General features: G+C 42.4%; 1 protein-coding gene across 3 annotated transcripts in view; it reads left to right on the forward strand.

The window, feature by feature from the left end:
- Positions 1-13,965, forward strand: part of nhsl2 (NHS-like 2) — a 231,083-nt gene that overhangs the window by 161,164 nt on the left and 55,954 nt on the right. For all 3 annotated transcript variants that reach the window (XM_004573397.4, XM_004573399.6, XM_004573400.5), the window contains exon 2: positions 5,161-5,397. In XM_004573397.4, coding sequence (XP_004573454.2) covers positions 5,161-5,397 — 237 coding nt within the window. The remainder of the gene's footprint in view (positions 1-5,160; positions 5,398-13,965) is intronic.

Consider the following 13,965-nt stretch of genomic DNA (forward strand, 5'->3'; position numbering starts at 1 on the left):
GTGCACATTGCAAGATTTGTCCACCATATCTGAAGTGCACTGCACTGAAATGCTCAGAATTCAAAACTAACTCTACAACTGCTTAAAAAATTCAAAAGTTCAGAGAAAATTAAACTCAAATAGAACAATAAAACTAAAGCTCAACATTACTAGACTAATGAGCAGAAACTCACATATGTCAACAGAGGGTTCAAAACTCAAAATGAAGACAAACTATTTACACGGTAGTGGAGAACTTCTTGCCTGCTTTTATCAGTGATTTCCTTGTTCTTCTGCAGTTAAATACAGCTCATTAAGCCAGTTTAATACTAATTTTCAAATCACGACAGTCCAGATAGTTTAAAAAAAGTATTACTAGCATTTAGAGTAAAGCTTTTCTATCGAACTATGTCACTGTTTTTCTTTATCTTTGAGGAAGGTGTGGTGACACCCGAACATGAATAACTGACAGTAAGTGTTTCAACATCTATCTGACAACATTTTTAAAAACAGTTTTGTGCAGACGTGAACAGACTGTCAGCTGCTACTGTTTTATGTAGCTGTACAAAACCTGAAGCTCTTTGCTTTTACAAGGCTGGAGGATCTTTTTTTTTTTCCACTCCTTGTTTAGGTACTTTCTCTGCTCTGAGCAATCTTAAAAGTGCATCCTTTTCTATTGTAAACAATGAGCAAAGGAACCGAGCACTTTGAAAAGATGTTCTTAGAGAGCACTCATCCCTGTGCTGGTTTTCTCTCTGTGACAAGGATAGAGTATCTCTCACTGGATAAAGTTTTCTCATTTTCTTTATGCATATTTCAGCAGCGCTACTTTTTGAAATCAACTTCAAGTTTACATGGCGTTCGACCTCTGTCGACGTCTGCGAGCTTTGTTGTGCAAATTCTGTCTAATGACCAAAACTTCCAAAAGGTATACGGTGCCACAAACAACTAGTCTGAATTCTTCGGATAATTTAAAAGTGATGTACACCTGCGACACAACAAGCTTCACAAAATGAAGCAGTTTTGTGTGCCGTCAACCTCTGGGAACATTTCGAGTCCACTAAAGATCCTCTTGCACCCTGCAGATATGGTTTTACTTCCTGTCACAGACCCTTGTTACACACATACAGGCTTAGACTTTGGTTACAAAGGCTTTGTGTGCGTCTTTTCAAGTGGCAACAACAGCTAAAAATGAATTGTGAACATAGTTCGGATATATTTTGCACAGACGAGTCAAAACATATGCAGTAGTGTAGATAGGTCTGCCTGCTACCTATTCTCCAAACAACTGAGGGGGACAAAGTCAAACTCTTTAATGGGATATTTAGCTCGCAGCAAGACAGATTTAGCCAGTAAACAGAACAACTTCAAGAGCAGGCAATCCACAACGGAGCGCAGAAGACTTTCTCACCGTGTTCACAAGGATCCAAATAAAAATTAAAATACCAAGGGCTCCATGGTGAGAGTGTATGTCTGTTATAGAGCAGGTTATAAATCATGCATGATCGCCTTTCTTCCCCGCTCTGAGACTGATGCTAACTGACGTGCACTTCTGTATCATAAACAGTAGCTCTCTCTGGTGGGAGCTGATTGTGTGAAAGCAGCTTAGGAAGATGAAGCCGGTAGCTGGGAGGGTGAAATTGTGATTCCATACAGCGCGGCGGGTTTTGTGAGGAGAGACGTCTGCTTCAGAGCAAACAAGACACGATAGTGCCGCTGGATTCTCGGCAGAATAGCGTCTGTCTACCGGGAACTGAGCGCACTTTAAATTTTAACCAGTCTTTCTCAAATCAAGACGTAGTTCCTGCACAGTCCCCTCAGAAACGCATCCAAACCCACACATGTTGGTGCTGATATTTATACTTTGAATTCTGGATGTTTAGCTGCTGTTGATTTTCCCGAGCTGAAGCTTGGCAGCGAGTGGGAGTAGCTGCAGCAGGATTTGACATTTCTGTTAGAGGACAGTCTGTCTCCAAGAAACTGCAGATCACCTTGACACTAAAAGTCTTGTGTGAATCACTGTCATTTACTGTCAAAAGAACAAAGTGAACTGAACTGAAGCCTGAGAGACGGAGCTCTGTTTTGGTCTCTCACTCTTTTGGAAGCTTGATGCTTTAGATGCCTTATGTAAATGCAGTAGGTTCGGTGGTGAATGAAGCTGTATATCAAACCTGGGTATATTGTTTTATAAGAAATAACTCTCATGTCAATGCACCTAAATAATTTAAATTTATTCTTTGAAGTATTTCTTCCGGATTTCTGGATTTGGATATTGCTTGGAGTCACCTCTGCATGTGGGCCTTTTGATTTCTTACCATTCCAGTTATTAATTCATTTCCTTCTTAGCTCAGACTTTTCTTTGCGTCAGCTTGTTGATCATGAGATAATTTATAGTCAGATGCTTTACGTAACGGGTCAAGTCATCTGCTCTTTTTGAGAATGTTGCAAAGTTTTGATGTTGGGATGACGGTGATGGAAAGCTTTTATTCTTTTACTGAGTCAGTGCTTTCATTTTCTGTGATTTTGTGGTTTGGTCTAAAAAGCAGGAAAGAACTGGAGAAAATTGTTGTGGTGTGCCGTGCGATTACCGGAGCCACTCGTAACAACCTCCAGCCTTTGTAGATGAAGGTCCTCTCGATGACGATCATCATTTTGGGCCCTCTGTGACTTGCAGATAGATTCAGACTGAAATTTGTTCGTGCTACAGTTTACTTAATCACATTTTGAATTTTTTCCCTTATGATTAATGGTGAAAGTGTAATGTTTTGATCTAGTATTGGGTTTCATGTATGTACTGTATGCATCTTGGACTTGGACTGTAATTTCACAGCAGTGTACCGAGAAACAAAATATTATCCTAAGAATAATCTAATTTAACCATAAAAATTGCATAATATAATTATACTACATTTTCTTTGAATATTTGACCATGAAGTTGTAGTTACAAAGATACGGTGAAGGCTAAATGCCTTACTCTACAATAACTGTATTAGGCTTCACCCTCCACTCGACCCTGAAATTCATAGGTGATTAAAAATATTAATGGATGGAGAAAACATTGCTAGGATCATAGCTGATTTCTTAGCTTTCTACAAGCTGTCTGTATATCTGGTTCTCTGAAGGAAATGTCTCAGCGTGTAATTTTGAATGTAGTTAAACTAAACGGCAACATAGCTGCAAGTAATTTAACAGGGGAGTTTGTAACTGTGTTGTGTTTTGTGTTTTTATAGCCTTTGCTGAAATTGCATTGGAGAAAATGGAAAAAAAAAACGAGCAACAAAGTCTCAGAAGAAATACTGAAAGAAATGCTGTAAATGTCCACTGTGCGATGCGTACTGATAGGCGAGTTCCTTCTGTTTTCGGTGGAGCACATCCTGTACCTGAAAGATACTCGCATTGCTCAAAATGAGAACTCACTGTGATTTGTCCTCAGTAAGGCAGACCAAAACATAGCTAATGTGAGTCTATAAAAGTCTTGACACTTAGCAGCCAGCTTGGTGACAGCAGTTATTGTAAAGCCCGTATCTAAATGAACAGAGAGAGCCAAAACAAACTTCAGTGGTCACAGACACACTAAAAGCATTAGGTCTCCACTCAGATCGGATAAGAAACACTTTAAAAGTTTACCCACTTTCGTCCAGAATTTGGGCTTGTTTCCCCACGTTGTGCCTCTACTAGTTTAACAACACTGTGGCTTCATTACACTTTAATATAAAGAGGTCACGTGGTCATTGTGGCTCATCCCACAAAGGCAAAGGCCAAGTGAAATTCACATTATGGATACAGAGAACGAAGATGCAACATATGTAGGCTACACATAAATCTTTACTGATCTTTAGCGAGTGGATATGCCTCCTACTGATAGCGATGTGAACCTCTGTTGTCCACATCCATGTGTGACAACATTACTGGCTCAGATATTTCCTTGTTCACCCTCTTAAATGGTTCTTTAGGGGGGAAGCAGCGTGACAACCTACACCTTTAGTGTCCTCTTTTGCCAAGTTAGCTTCCAGAAGCTTGACAAAGTTTAACCAGTTTGTTAAGTAATTGTTACCACAGACTCAGCAACAAGACAAATGCTGGCTGTAATTGCCTTCTCCTGCTGAGTCTGTGACCCCTCGCCTGCATTTCCTTTAAGAGCCTGGCCTTTCACTTGGATATCATCTGCTGTCACATTTCCCGTGTTTGTTACTCGTGTTTTATCAGCCACTGGATGTGTCAAATTACTTCCTCGATGCTGATTCAAAGCGACGTCTCATTTATGTCGGCACTGAATGGCCATTTGTGATCGCTGTGGATGATTTGTCTGTTTGTGTTGGGAGGGTTGATGGTGACAGGGACCGACGTTTCCTTCCCACTTTTTTTTTGGTTTTTCCCTCCTTTTGCTTTTTATTTCTCCCCCCTCTTTACACGAACACACCTCCCTCTTTTCTACATTTCTGCCTCTAAATGTCATCCCTCCTTCCTTCCTCCTCCCACTCATGTTCTTCTTTTTTTCCTAATGCCACAATCCCTTTTTGCTTCTTTTCTCTCATACCTCCCTGCCCTAATCCTTCTCTTCTGTCTTCTCCGTCCACTGTCTCCTTCCTTTTCCTTCCTAATTAAGCTCTCCTCTCTGTTTCCCCTCTAACTCTCAACCTCTCCTCCATGGTTTCCACTCTAATCCCTCATTTATCTTTTTTTTTCTTTTTTTACCCTATATCCCGCCTTCCTTCCTTCCTTTCTTCCTTCCTACCTCGGTCCTTGTTCTCCCTGACAACACATACTGCGTTATGTAATCTACGTCTCTGGGTATTAGTTATGCAAATTCATACATTTTTATTTATGTATATTTTTTCTCTCCTCCCTCCATCCCCTTCTTTTATCCTCCCCTACCTTGCTTCCTTCACTTCCTACACCTCCCTTCTTCTCTGCTCCTTCTTTATCTTTTTATCTTTTCTTTTCCCCATCAATCTCTCTTCCTTGCCATCCTCCCTTTTTCCCTCCAATTCTCTTTGCTTCTCTTCTCTTCTTTCCCAACCATTCCTCTGTTTTTCCCTTTCCCCTTCCCACTTTACTCTAAATAATCTTGTTTCCCTCCCTCTCCCCTCTCTTACCCGCTACTGCTCTCTCCCTCCATCCATCACTTCCTCTCCACATCCCTCCCTCCCATCCTTTTTTCCCCTCCCTCTTCTCCTCCAGCCACCAGCGGACTAGAGGCAGAGAGCGGCAGGCGCGGTGGCAGCAGCAGCAGCCACGGCGATGGAAACCACAGCAGCAGCAGCGGCGGCGGCGGAGGCAGCAGCAGCAGCGGCGGCACGGCCCACTTCAGGTCTCCATGGCAACAGAGCGTGAACGTGTTCGGCTCGTGGAGCAGGCCGGAGTGTGTCGAGGAGCTGCACCAGCAGGCGCAGCTCAACCTCCAGAGCCTACTGCAAGGTAAGGATGCATGGAGAGGAGGAGGAGAGGAGGGATTGGATGGATCGAGGGAATGTGTGCGTGTGTGTGTTGTGTTTTGAGTGGGTGGGAGAGGCATGGAGGAAGAAGCGAAGGTGGGTGGGAGACTGTTTACACGCGCGTGTGTGTATGTGTGGTGTTGGACTGCACTGATATGGGTGTGTGTCGGACACTTTAAACATGCATGTGTGTGTTTGCATGCAGATATGCCGTGCGGAAGGGTGTGCGAGTTAGATTCCCCCTCATATGTGGTGCTTATGTTGTGCTGTAGTGTGTGTGTGTGTGTGTGTGTGTGTGTGTGTGTGTGTGTGTGTGCGTGCGTGCTGGCTTAGAGTAGCACTGCTCATACGTGTTGGATTCACCTTGCAGGGTTGTTCTTAAGAGTAGTATTTTATCATTCAGTGTGTGTGTGTGTGTGTGTGTGTGTGTGTGTGTGTGTGTGTGTGTGTGTGTGTGTTGAAGGAATGATCACTACTGCAGAAACGGGCATGTTTACATTATAGTTGGCAGTCCATGTTTGTAACTCTGCCATGGTGTTATTTTTTTAAGGTGAATGCTGCCATCTTAATATTAATCTCTTGTTTACTGAAGAAACTGCTCTGGTTGTATACACTGTGCAACCTCTGTGTGTGCGCGCGTGTGTGTGTGTATGCAAATTAGCCCTCAGGGGAACAAGGTTTTCCATTTGTTCTCAGGTACTGTTTCTCTTCTGTCCCCTCCTGCCAGTTGCTTCTCCATCACTCTCTCTTTCTCTCTCTCCCTCTTGTTCTCGCTCTGTGACTCATACTGTCTCGCCCTTTGCCCGGCCCTTCCATTAAAACAATCAAAGTGGGTTGTTAGCTGAATGAACGAGGGGGGGGGGGCTGAATGGCAGCGAGACAACCTTGAACACCTGAGAGAAGGAATGAATGAACAAGTGGGATCTTACAGCACATTTCATGTCTTTTCATTGTACTGATTTTTTTTGTTGCATTTGTTCTTAGTTAGTTGTCTAAAAATTTCCAGATTTGCCAACAAATCTATAACCAAAGCAAGCAAAGTAACTACATTTGAAATCCATCTCTCGGTACGCTTGCTTTTCTACCCATCTTTGGTCAATTTGCACTTGAGTCGAAGGCAAAGGACTTCTTTTTGGGTTCTTGAAAATGTTTTACTTTGCAGTGGAGAGGCTGCTTCTTCTAAAGCTGATGGGAAATCCTGTTTAACATTTAGTGGGCCTTTCACTAGACATCTCATAATGATCCTTGGAATAATCTCCATCAGGGTTTAAATACTCTTTACTTTTCCAAGGAAACTTTTCGGATGAGAGAAGAAGTCCAACTGCTTTCAGCTCACGCGCTTAAGACCACTGAAGACAGAAAGATATACCACTGTTATACATTATAGAGATAAATATTTTGGGCCAGGCCTCTTAATCTTTGAGTTCAGGTGATTTCACTTTCGTTGTCACAGATCTATAAAATCATGGTGTTGTAACAGGATGTGACAGGATGTGAAATGTCTTCTCTCTCTAAGAGATATTATTACATAGAGGAAGGTTTTAGGAACTTCAGCAGCTCTGACCACATAAAGGTACAGAGCATGGCTGCTGGGCGCTGAGGTGCATAGTGTGTAAAAGACACCAGTGTTCTGCTGACTCAGTAACTCCAGATCTCCAAACCTTCTCTGGCATTAGCATCAGCACAAAAACTGTACACAGGGAGCTTCGTGGTAATGGACTATCATGGCTCAGCAGCTCTTGCAGTACTTTGGTCGTTACGCTCTATGTCAGTTGTTGCAGATTTAACTTTATGAAGAGTAAGTAGTACATACAATGTGTTCAGAACTATTTTTCATTGTGGATTAATACACATTTGGCACTCCAGTGATTGCAGGGTACCATGCCATATGTAGTTAAGCTAAATTCCACTGTTACTGATCTCTGTTGGAATAGACTGGAGCCCTGGTACAGGCATTTGGTATATATGTTTTAGAAATCAAAAGCTTTGTATAACACACAAGAATAACTCAAACAAAAGCTTCATATTGAAAGAAAATTTACTGTCACAGTGGTGCATTCTGTTAAAAACCGAGGCAAATGTATACTGATGGATTCTGTGTTTTGCACATTCCCTAAACATAAAGTTACTGACCACGGAGAAATTAAAAGAAACAAGTAAGCATAACTCAAGTCAAAGTTTGTTATAAATATGCTATAGAAATAATCTCAGTTGGCCAATGTTCTCTGTATTATACAAAATATCCTATGCATAGCAGCCACTAAATCCACATTAAGAATAATCAGATAAAGTAGTACTGTACTATAAATAAGACTGTGTTTGCATAATAAAACCCAGATTACAGAGAATAAGTAGGTTTTTTAACACTGTTTTAAAATGACAGAGACTGGGAGCTTACATGAAAATGCCCAAAGATTAGGAGACGCCATTGAAAAAGTCCTGTCGCCTCTGCTTCTGCTTTTGAACCACACGTTGGTGCAACACTTGCTTCCAGAACAGCATTGGCAATGATTCTAAAGGTCTGAATAAATGGAAGACCATTAACCTGAAACCTAATCGCTTTTGAAGATCCCACAGTTTTCCAGTGGGTTGAGGTCTCATAACTGCACTGCATATAATTAACATATTTATATATGTCCATTTCTTATATTTAAATCTGATAATTTACCATTATCTGGTCTAAGTACTCCCACTGAGATGGCCAATGTGTACTGCCCAGGATGTACTCTTTTGCCCTTTGACAGTGATGATAGGGCAAGCACACCCTCTTCCTCAGCACAACATCTCCACTGATCCAATCCACTAGCAACTCTAGGCAGAAAACAAGACTGGGTCTTACCTTTACTTTACATAAACCTCACTGCAGACAACTCTAAAGCTGACCCAGCTGCTACAACCTGACATTAGAATAGCTGCATCGCAAGAAAAGGAACTGGTTACCCCGGTAACCGTCAGACTTGGTCATAGTGTGAGCTTCTTCTTTTAAGGTAGGATTGTCCAACAGACTGTAGAGGCAAGGAGGTAATAGAAGCTCCTGGTCTAGTGTCTCCTCCAAGTTTCCCTTCCTCGTGTTTCTCCATATAGTTTCCATAATCAGCTGTCCCACCCATAGTTCCACCATGCAGCTGCTAAAAGGCCCACAGCATCATGCTCCTTGGTTTAGGTTTGGCTTTCCAAACCTTTTGTCACATTGCTCACTCAGATCAGTTATCCTTTATTTAGTCTGGCATGGTGTAATTAGACAACTATAGGATCTAAATAAACATGCAAGATACACATTGAACCCAAATATTCCGCCTTGTGACTTTGAGGCTAGAAATCACTCAGTTTGTTAAAGGCATCCGCGAAATTCTGGCAAGTTCTCATTTTACTATCTGGTTAAAGTTCTTAATACATAAAAAAAAGTTATGGTACACATTTACGTTAAACGTTAAACATAATGAGTCATTCATTATCAATTAAGCCACAGTTTTTCCACTTTTTGTCTCTCCTGCTGTCTGCTAGTGCGACTGCTGCCATTACAACGAAATGATACTTTAGCGAGGCGAAAAAACCTAGCCGTGCTTTCATGTGGTAGCAGTTCGGACCACAGCTCTCACAATGTGAGCGATTCTTAATTTGCAACACAAACTGGAACAAAACACAGTGAATGTGCAAAACTTACGTTTACTCTGTAATTTTCACACTTTTGTGAGTCTACAGTGAGTTTCTGGCTCCACAGACAGCATGTTCGACACCCCCTGCTGTAAGTGACAAGTCCTCCCAGACTTCAGCAACAAAACGTCTCCTGTAGTTTAAGAGAACCACCAAATCCCTTTACTGTAGAGTTCAGGTTTTATCTATTAGTCTTATGTCATTCCCAGCCATCTGTGGCCATCTAGCTAATGGCTTGTCCTGCTGTCATCTATTTCCTTAACAGCCTGTCTAACTTAAGGTCAAGAGGGCTGGAGCCTAGCCTGGCTGTCATACAGTGAGACAAAGATGTGTACCACCACTATATACCATTGAAAGAAACTAAAGGACAATACTAAGATCTATAGTGTATACATGTAAGCATGTATTTTCATGCATTCTGGCTTTTTACTCTATTTGAACAGTTCTGTGAGACCTGTCCAGAGTCCTTAGCCTCAGCATCCCACAATCCCCTCTGTTTGACCTGTAGGTAACTTATCCTCATTCACCATACCCAGAGACCTTCAAACTTAGATCTCAATAGCTTTAACCATCACCAGAAAGAACAATTTTATTAACTGGAAAAAGAGAACAAAATCATCAATAAATCAGTAGCTCGATTTTCCAACAGATCATGCAAATTTAGAAAAATTTACTTCATGTATTTGGAACAAAAACAAGCAAAAATAACATAAAGACTGCCCATCGTGAGTCTTACAAACAACTCACCTCTTCACTGTACTATTTCTATTTGTTTGTTTGACCACTGCTTGATCCACTGACCCCCCTGTGGTCCCTCATATGGGTCAGCTTTTTTGTGCAAAGTCCTCCACTGGAGGACGGACCCAATTAACTTCTTTGGCCTAAGCCAGGCTGGGCCCCATGGGCTACGGCCTCCACCCCAGTCCTGGCTGCATGGTAGGACCCCGTAACCCTGTCTCAGCCAGGTTACACTGGATGCTTGTTTTTTTTCCCTTAACACAGGGGGTCTTTGAGTCACTTTTTCTGGTCCTTTCTGGACTAATTTGCATTGGAAGATCCTACCAAAGTTTAATTGGCCCTGACAACATAACTCCTGGGATCACCAATACACATAAACCCCTCCATCGAGATAAGGTATCGATTCATGTGGTGGGTGGGCAGTAAGGAGCTTGGACATTTCAAGAGGGACTCGGTGTAGAGCCACTACTCCTCCACATCAAAAGGAGTCAGTTGAGGTTCTTAGGGCATCTGACTTGGATTCCTTCTGGACACCTGCTAGGTGAGGTATTCTGTGCATGTCCTAGGAGGTCCCAGGGCAGACCCAGGACTCGCTGGAGAGATTATATCTCTGGTTTGGTTTGGGAATGACTTAGAGCTGGAAGAGGTGGCCGGGGTGAGGGAAATCTGAGCTTCTGTGCTAAGACTGCTGCCCCTATGGCCCGAACTCAGATAAGCAGTAGAAAATAGATGGATAAATGGATGGATGGAAAGACGAAGTCCACCCTGGGCAGATCACATGTACGCCTACAGACAATTTACATTTACCCTAACATGTGTGACGAAGTCATGCAGGAGAAAATGCAAACTCTGCTCAGACAAACCAGAAAGTTTCTTCATGTAAAGCAGAAGGTGGATAACTGATGCTAATGGATGCTATCTTGTATGTTTAGCCCATAACAAAAACTAGTTCCTGCAAGTGTTCAGTGACGTTTGAATCAGTTATATAATTCTGAGTCATCCTAAAGCCAGAAAACAGAGGTAATTTCTTATTTTTGGCTGCGTTGTCCAGCCCTTCATGTAATAGATTTTGGAGAAGAAAAAAAGAAGAAGAAGGAGAAGCTTGAGGGCCGCAGAGGTTTTGGCTACTCAGGTACTCGGATCAGTGTGCTGCTGGTTTCGATCTTTGCACGGGATTTGTTGAGAAAATATAAAACATCATGAGACTCATCCTTTAATTCCTACAGATTACTTTATTGACATCACTTGTTGATCAAAAGGAAACGTCGAAAAGGCAGCATAACAGAACAGCTGACGACACAGGAGGCGGTTTGTGTTACTTCTCCGAGTCTCTTTCCTACTGCATGTGTGTTTATGTGTTTGTTAAGCTGGTTATTGTCTCAGATGGGCTGGCATCTTGTGTATGATGAAAATAAGATGGATGAACACAGTCGTGGGTGGACAACAGACACCGGTGTTTGTGTGTGTTTGAGAGAGATGGAAACAGACTGTGTGTGTGTGTGGCCATTCATCTTTTTCTGTCGTCTGTGCTCATTTATGCTGCTTTGTGTTTATGCCTCTATCTCTGTGCGTGTGTGTCCTTCAGTTTGTGTGTGCGGGTGTGTGTTATATAACACCAAAGCGTCCAGCTGTACCTTCTCCCTCTCTCTGACCATCCTCGCCCTCTGTTTCCCACTGGCCTTAGCTCAGTAAAATATTCATTCTCCTTCTCGCTCCTCCACGCTCTGCCCTCCATATTTATGAAGCCGGCTGTCGTCCGGTGTTAGACAGGTCTGCTGCGTCTTCTGCCGAGCTTCAGCTCCCCACGGCACCAAGATTTATGTGAGATTTATTTCACTGTTGCTGCTAAGTGGGCAACAACAATCCCCTCCTCCCCCAGCTCGTCATCAGCGCACAACCACAGCATGATTAGCACACTGTGTTTTCACAGACTTGTACCTCTTCTTTTTTTTCCTGATTGGATTTGTCATGTGTGTAGATTTGCCACAGTGAATGAGCAAATTTCATTCAATATGCAAGTCCAGTATAATTAGATAGGTCTTCAGTTTCATCCTCATTGTGACTCCCACGTTCAGAATGTCCTCTTAACTAAATGGGAAAATATGTTGTTTCTCATTGGCTCTAAAGCCAAACGCAGCTTTGCTGTTATCAAAATGATGCACATAGTCTAATCCACTGCTCTCGTGGTGAAGGTTTACTTAGGTTTAGCCACACACGATGGGCAAATACTCAGTTAGGATAGAGTTTCAAAACAACGGGGAGAGTAAAGGGGAGCTGCTATAGTCACTTACAGTGGAAGCTCATTTTAAACATGGCCAGAGGTTTGAAACAATGAGGTCAGTGCACATATAAGTATTCCCTGTGAGACTCGGGTTTCATACTCTTTCTACTTCTGGGTCTGTATGATGTCAGAGAAAGGGGATATTCCTGATATGCTAACCTCTATGCCTTCTGTTTTTGAGGGGCAGCCAATCAGAAGAGGGTAATTCTCTCCTCCATAAAGATGACATCTGACAAGCTCAACAGCACCTGTAATAACATGTTTTGACATGTGCTTTGTATGTGCTTTGACGACCACTGGAATAGTTTCTGGGTTTTTCCAAGGGTAGCCATGGCAAACTGTACTGGCAGTGACCATCCTCACTAAGATTTGATGCACACCCAGTCATTTTGTCCTGGAAGTACGCCTAAAATATGACAGAAACTGCTCAGTTCAGAAACAAGAAACAAAGCTTACTCTAGTAGTCCACCAAGGAGGAAGGAGCTAAAGGAACAGGATCCTTTGTGGGTTAAACTACGTGCTGCACTGAAGCTCAGCATGAGAAAAATCAAGATTATTTTGAACTGTAAATCCTGCAGAGATACTCTATTAGAGTTAGAATAGAGATATAGAACTGGTATGAATGTAATAGGTGATCTTTAAAGGTCACACTTTGCTATCTGAACCATGTTTGACCCCAAAAGTTCAGTTTGATTGTCTTGTGTGACCATTGTGTACCTCGCCCACTAGAAAAGAGGGGACAGTGTGGGTCTTCTCTGGCACCAGTCACTCATTCATTATTGCTGTAACATCCTTGATATAGGATCTCAACCTGGAAGCCTGTGACGTTTCACAGGCTTCTTCAACTGTCTGTGACGGCGTAGGGCACGATGAGCATCTGCTCAGTTGTAGAGCGACAGGATGGATCGCAAGACTGTTAAAAAGCTGACTTTCCACTGCTTCTTAGGTGTGTCATGATGACACTTGTATCCAGCAGCAAGTGCTTTGCAAGCTACCAAGCTCCATTCAGCAGACATGCCCACTCAACCTCAGTCAGTTTAGCTGAGAGTTGCAACAGTTGGTTGGTTTTCTTGGATTTCCGTGTGTAAATCGAGAGAAGCTATTCTCAGTTTATCCTGCATTCAGTACAAAATCTAAGATGGAGCAGGTCCACTGTTAAATCCAGCCTCGAATAATGCAAGGCTTGTCATCCTTTGAGTCTGAACTCATTGCCTTTTACTGGCACGATTCAGTTTGACTCAGCAGAGAAGCCCATGACTTCCCGAATTCAACCGCTTCTTCATTGACAGCTGCGTTGGTGCAAAATGACTGAAAATCACTGAGTAAATAAATGCATAAGGCGTGTGAGAACATTGCATGTCACTGCGCCAGAAAAGACTCCAAAATAAACCAAGACGTGAAGAGACTTGTGAACTCCACCGTACTGTCCAACAGCATCTGCAGCACAAACATTCCTATTTTAACGTCTTGCAGTCAGCTGAGACTGAAGAAGTCACTTGGATGAGTGACGAAACATTTGCATTTCTTAGGAGGTGTAGGTCAGGTAGTATGGAAGGTTGTGGCGTAGGATTAAAAAAGGGGTTTCAGGTTACGTCTTATGTTATGATGTGGATTTCACACAGAAGTCTCAATTAGGTGGAAAACAGCAGACCTGTCTATGATGTGTTATAGTACATGTTATACTTAGGAATTTAAACAAGTGATAACTGTTTAACTGATAACTGGACCGTGGGTTTACCCTTCAGTAAACACCAGTAAGAAAATGAGCCTGTTATTATAAGCAGGATCTTATAAATCCATAGTTGCGGAATAAACGTGAGCTCATTGCAGATTGCAACTGAGAGCAGGGCTCGTGTTTTACAAGTGCCTGTTCTCCAC

This window comes from Maylandia zebra, linkage group LG3, assembly GCF_041146795.1.
Source record: "Maylandia zebra isolate NMK-2024a linkage group LG3, Mzebra_GT3a, whole genome shotgun sequence".
Taxonomy (NCBI): domain Eukaryota; kingdom Metazoa; phylum Chordata; class Actinopteri; order Cichliformes; family Cichlidae; genus Maylandia; species Maylandia zebra.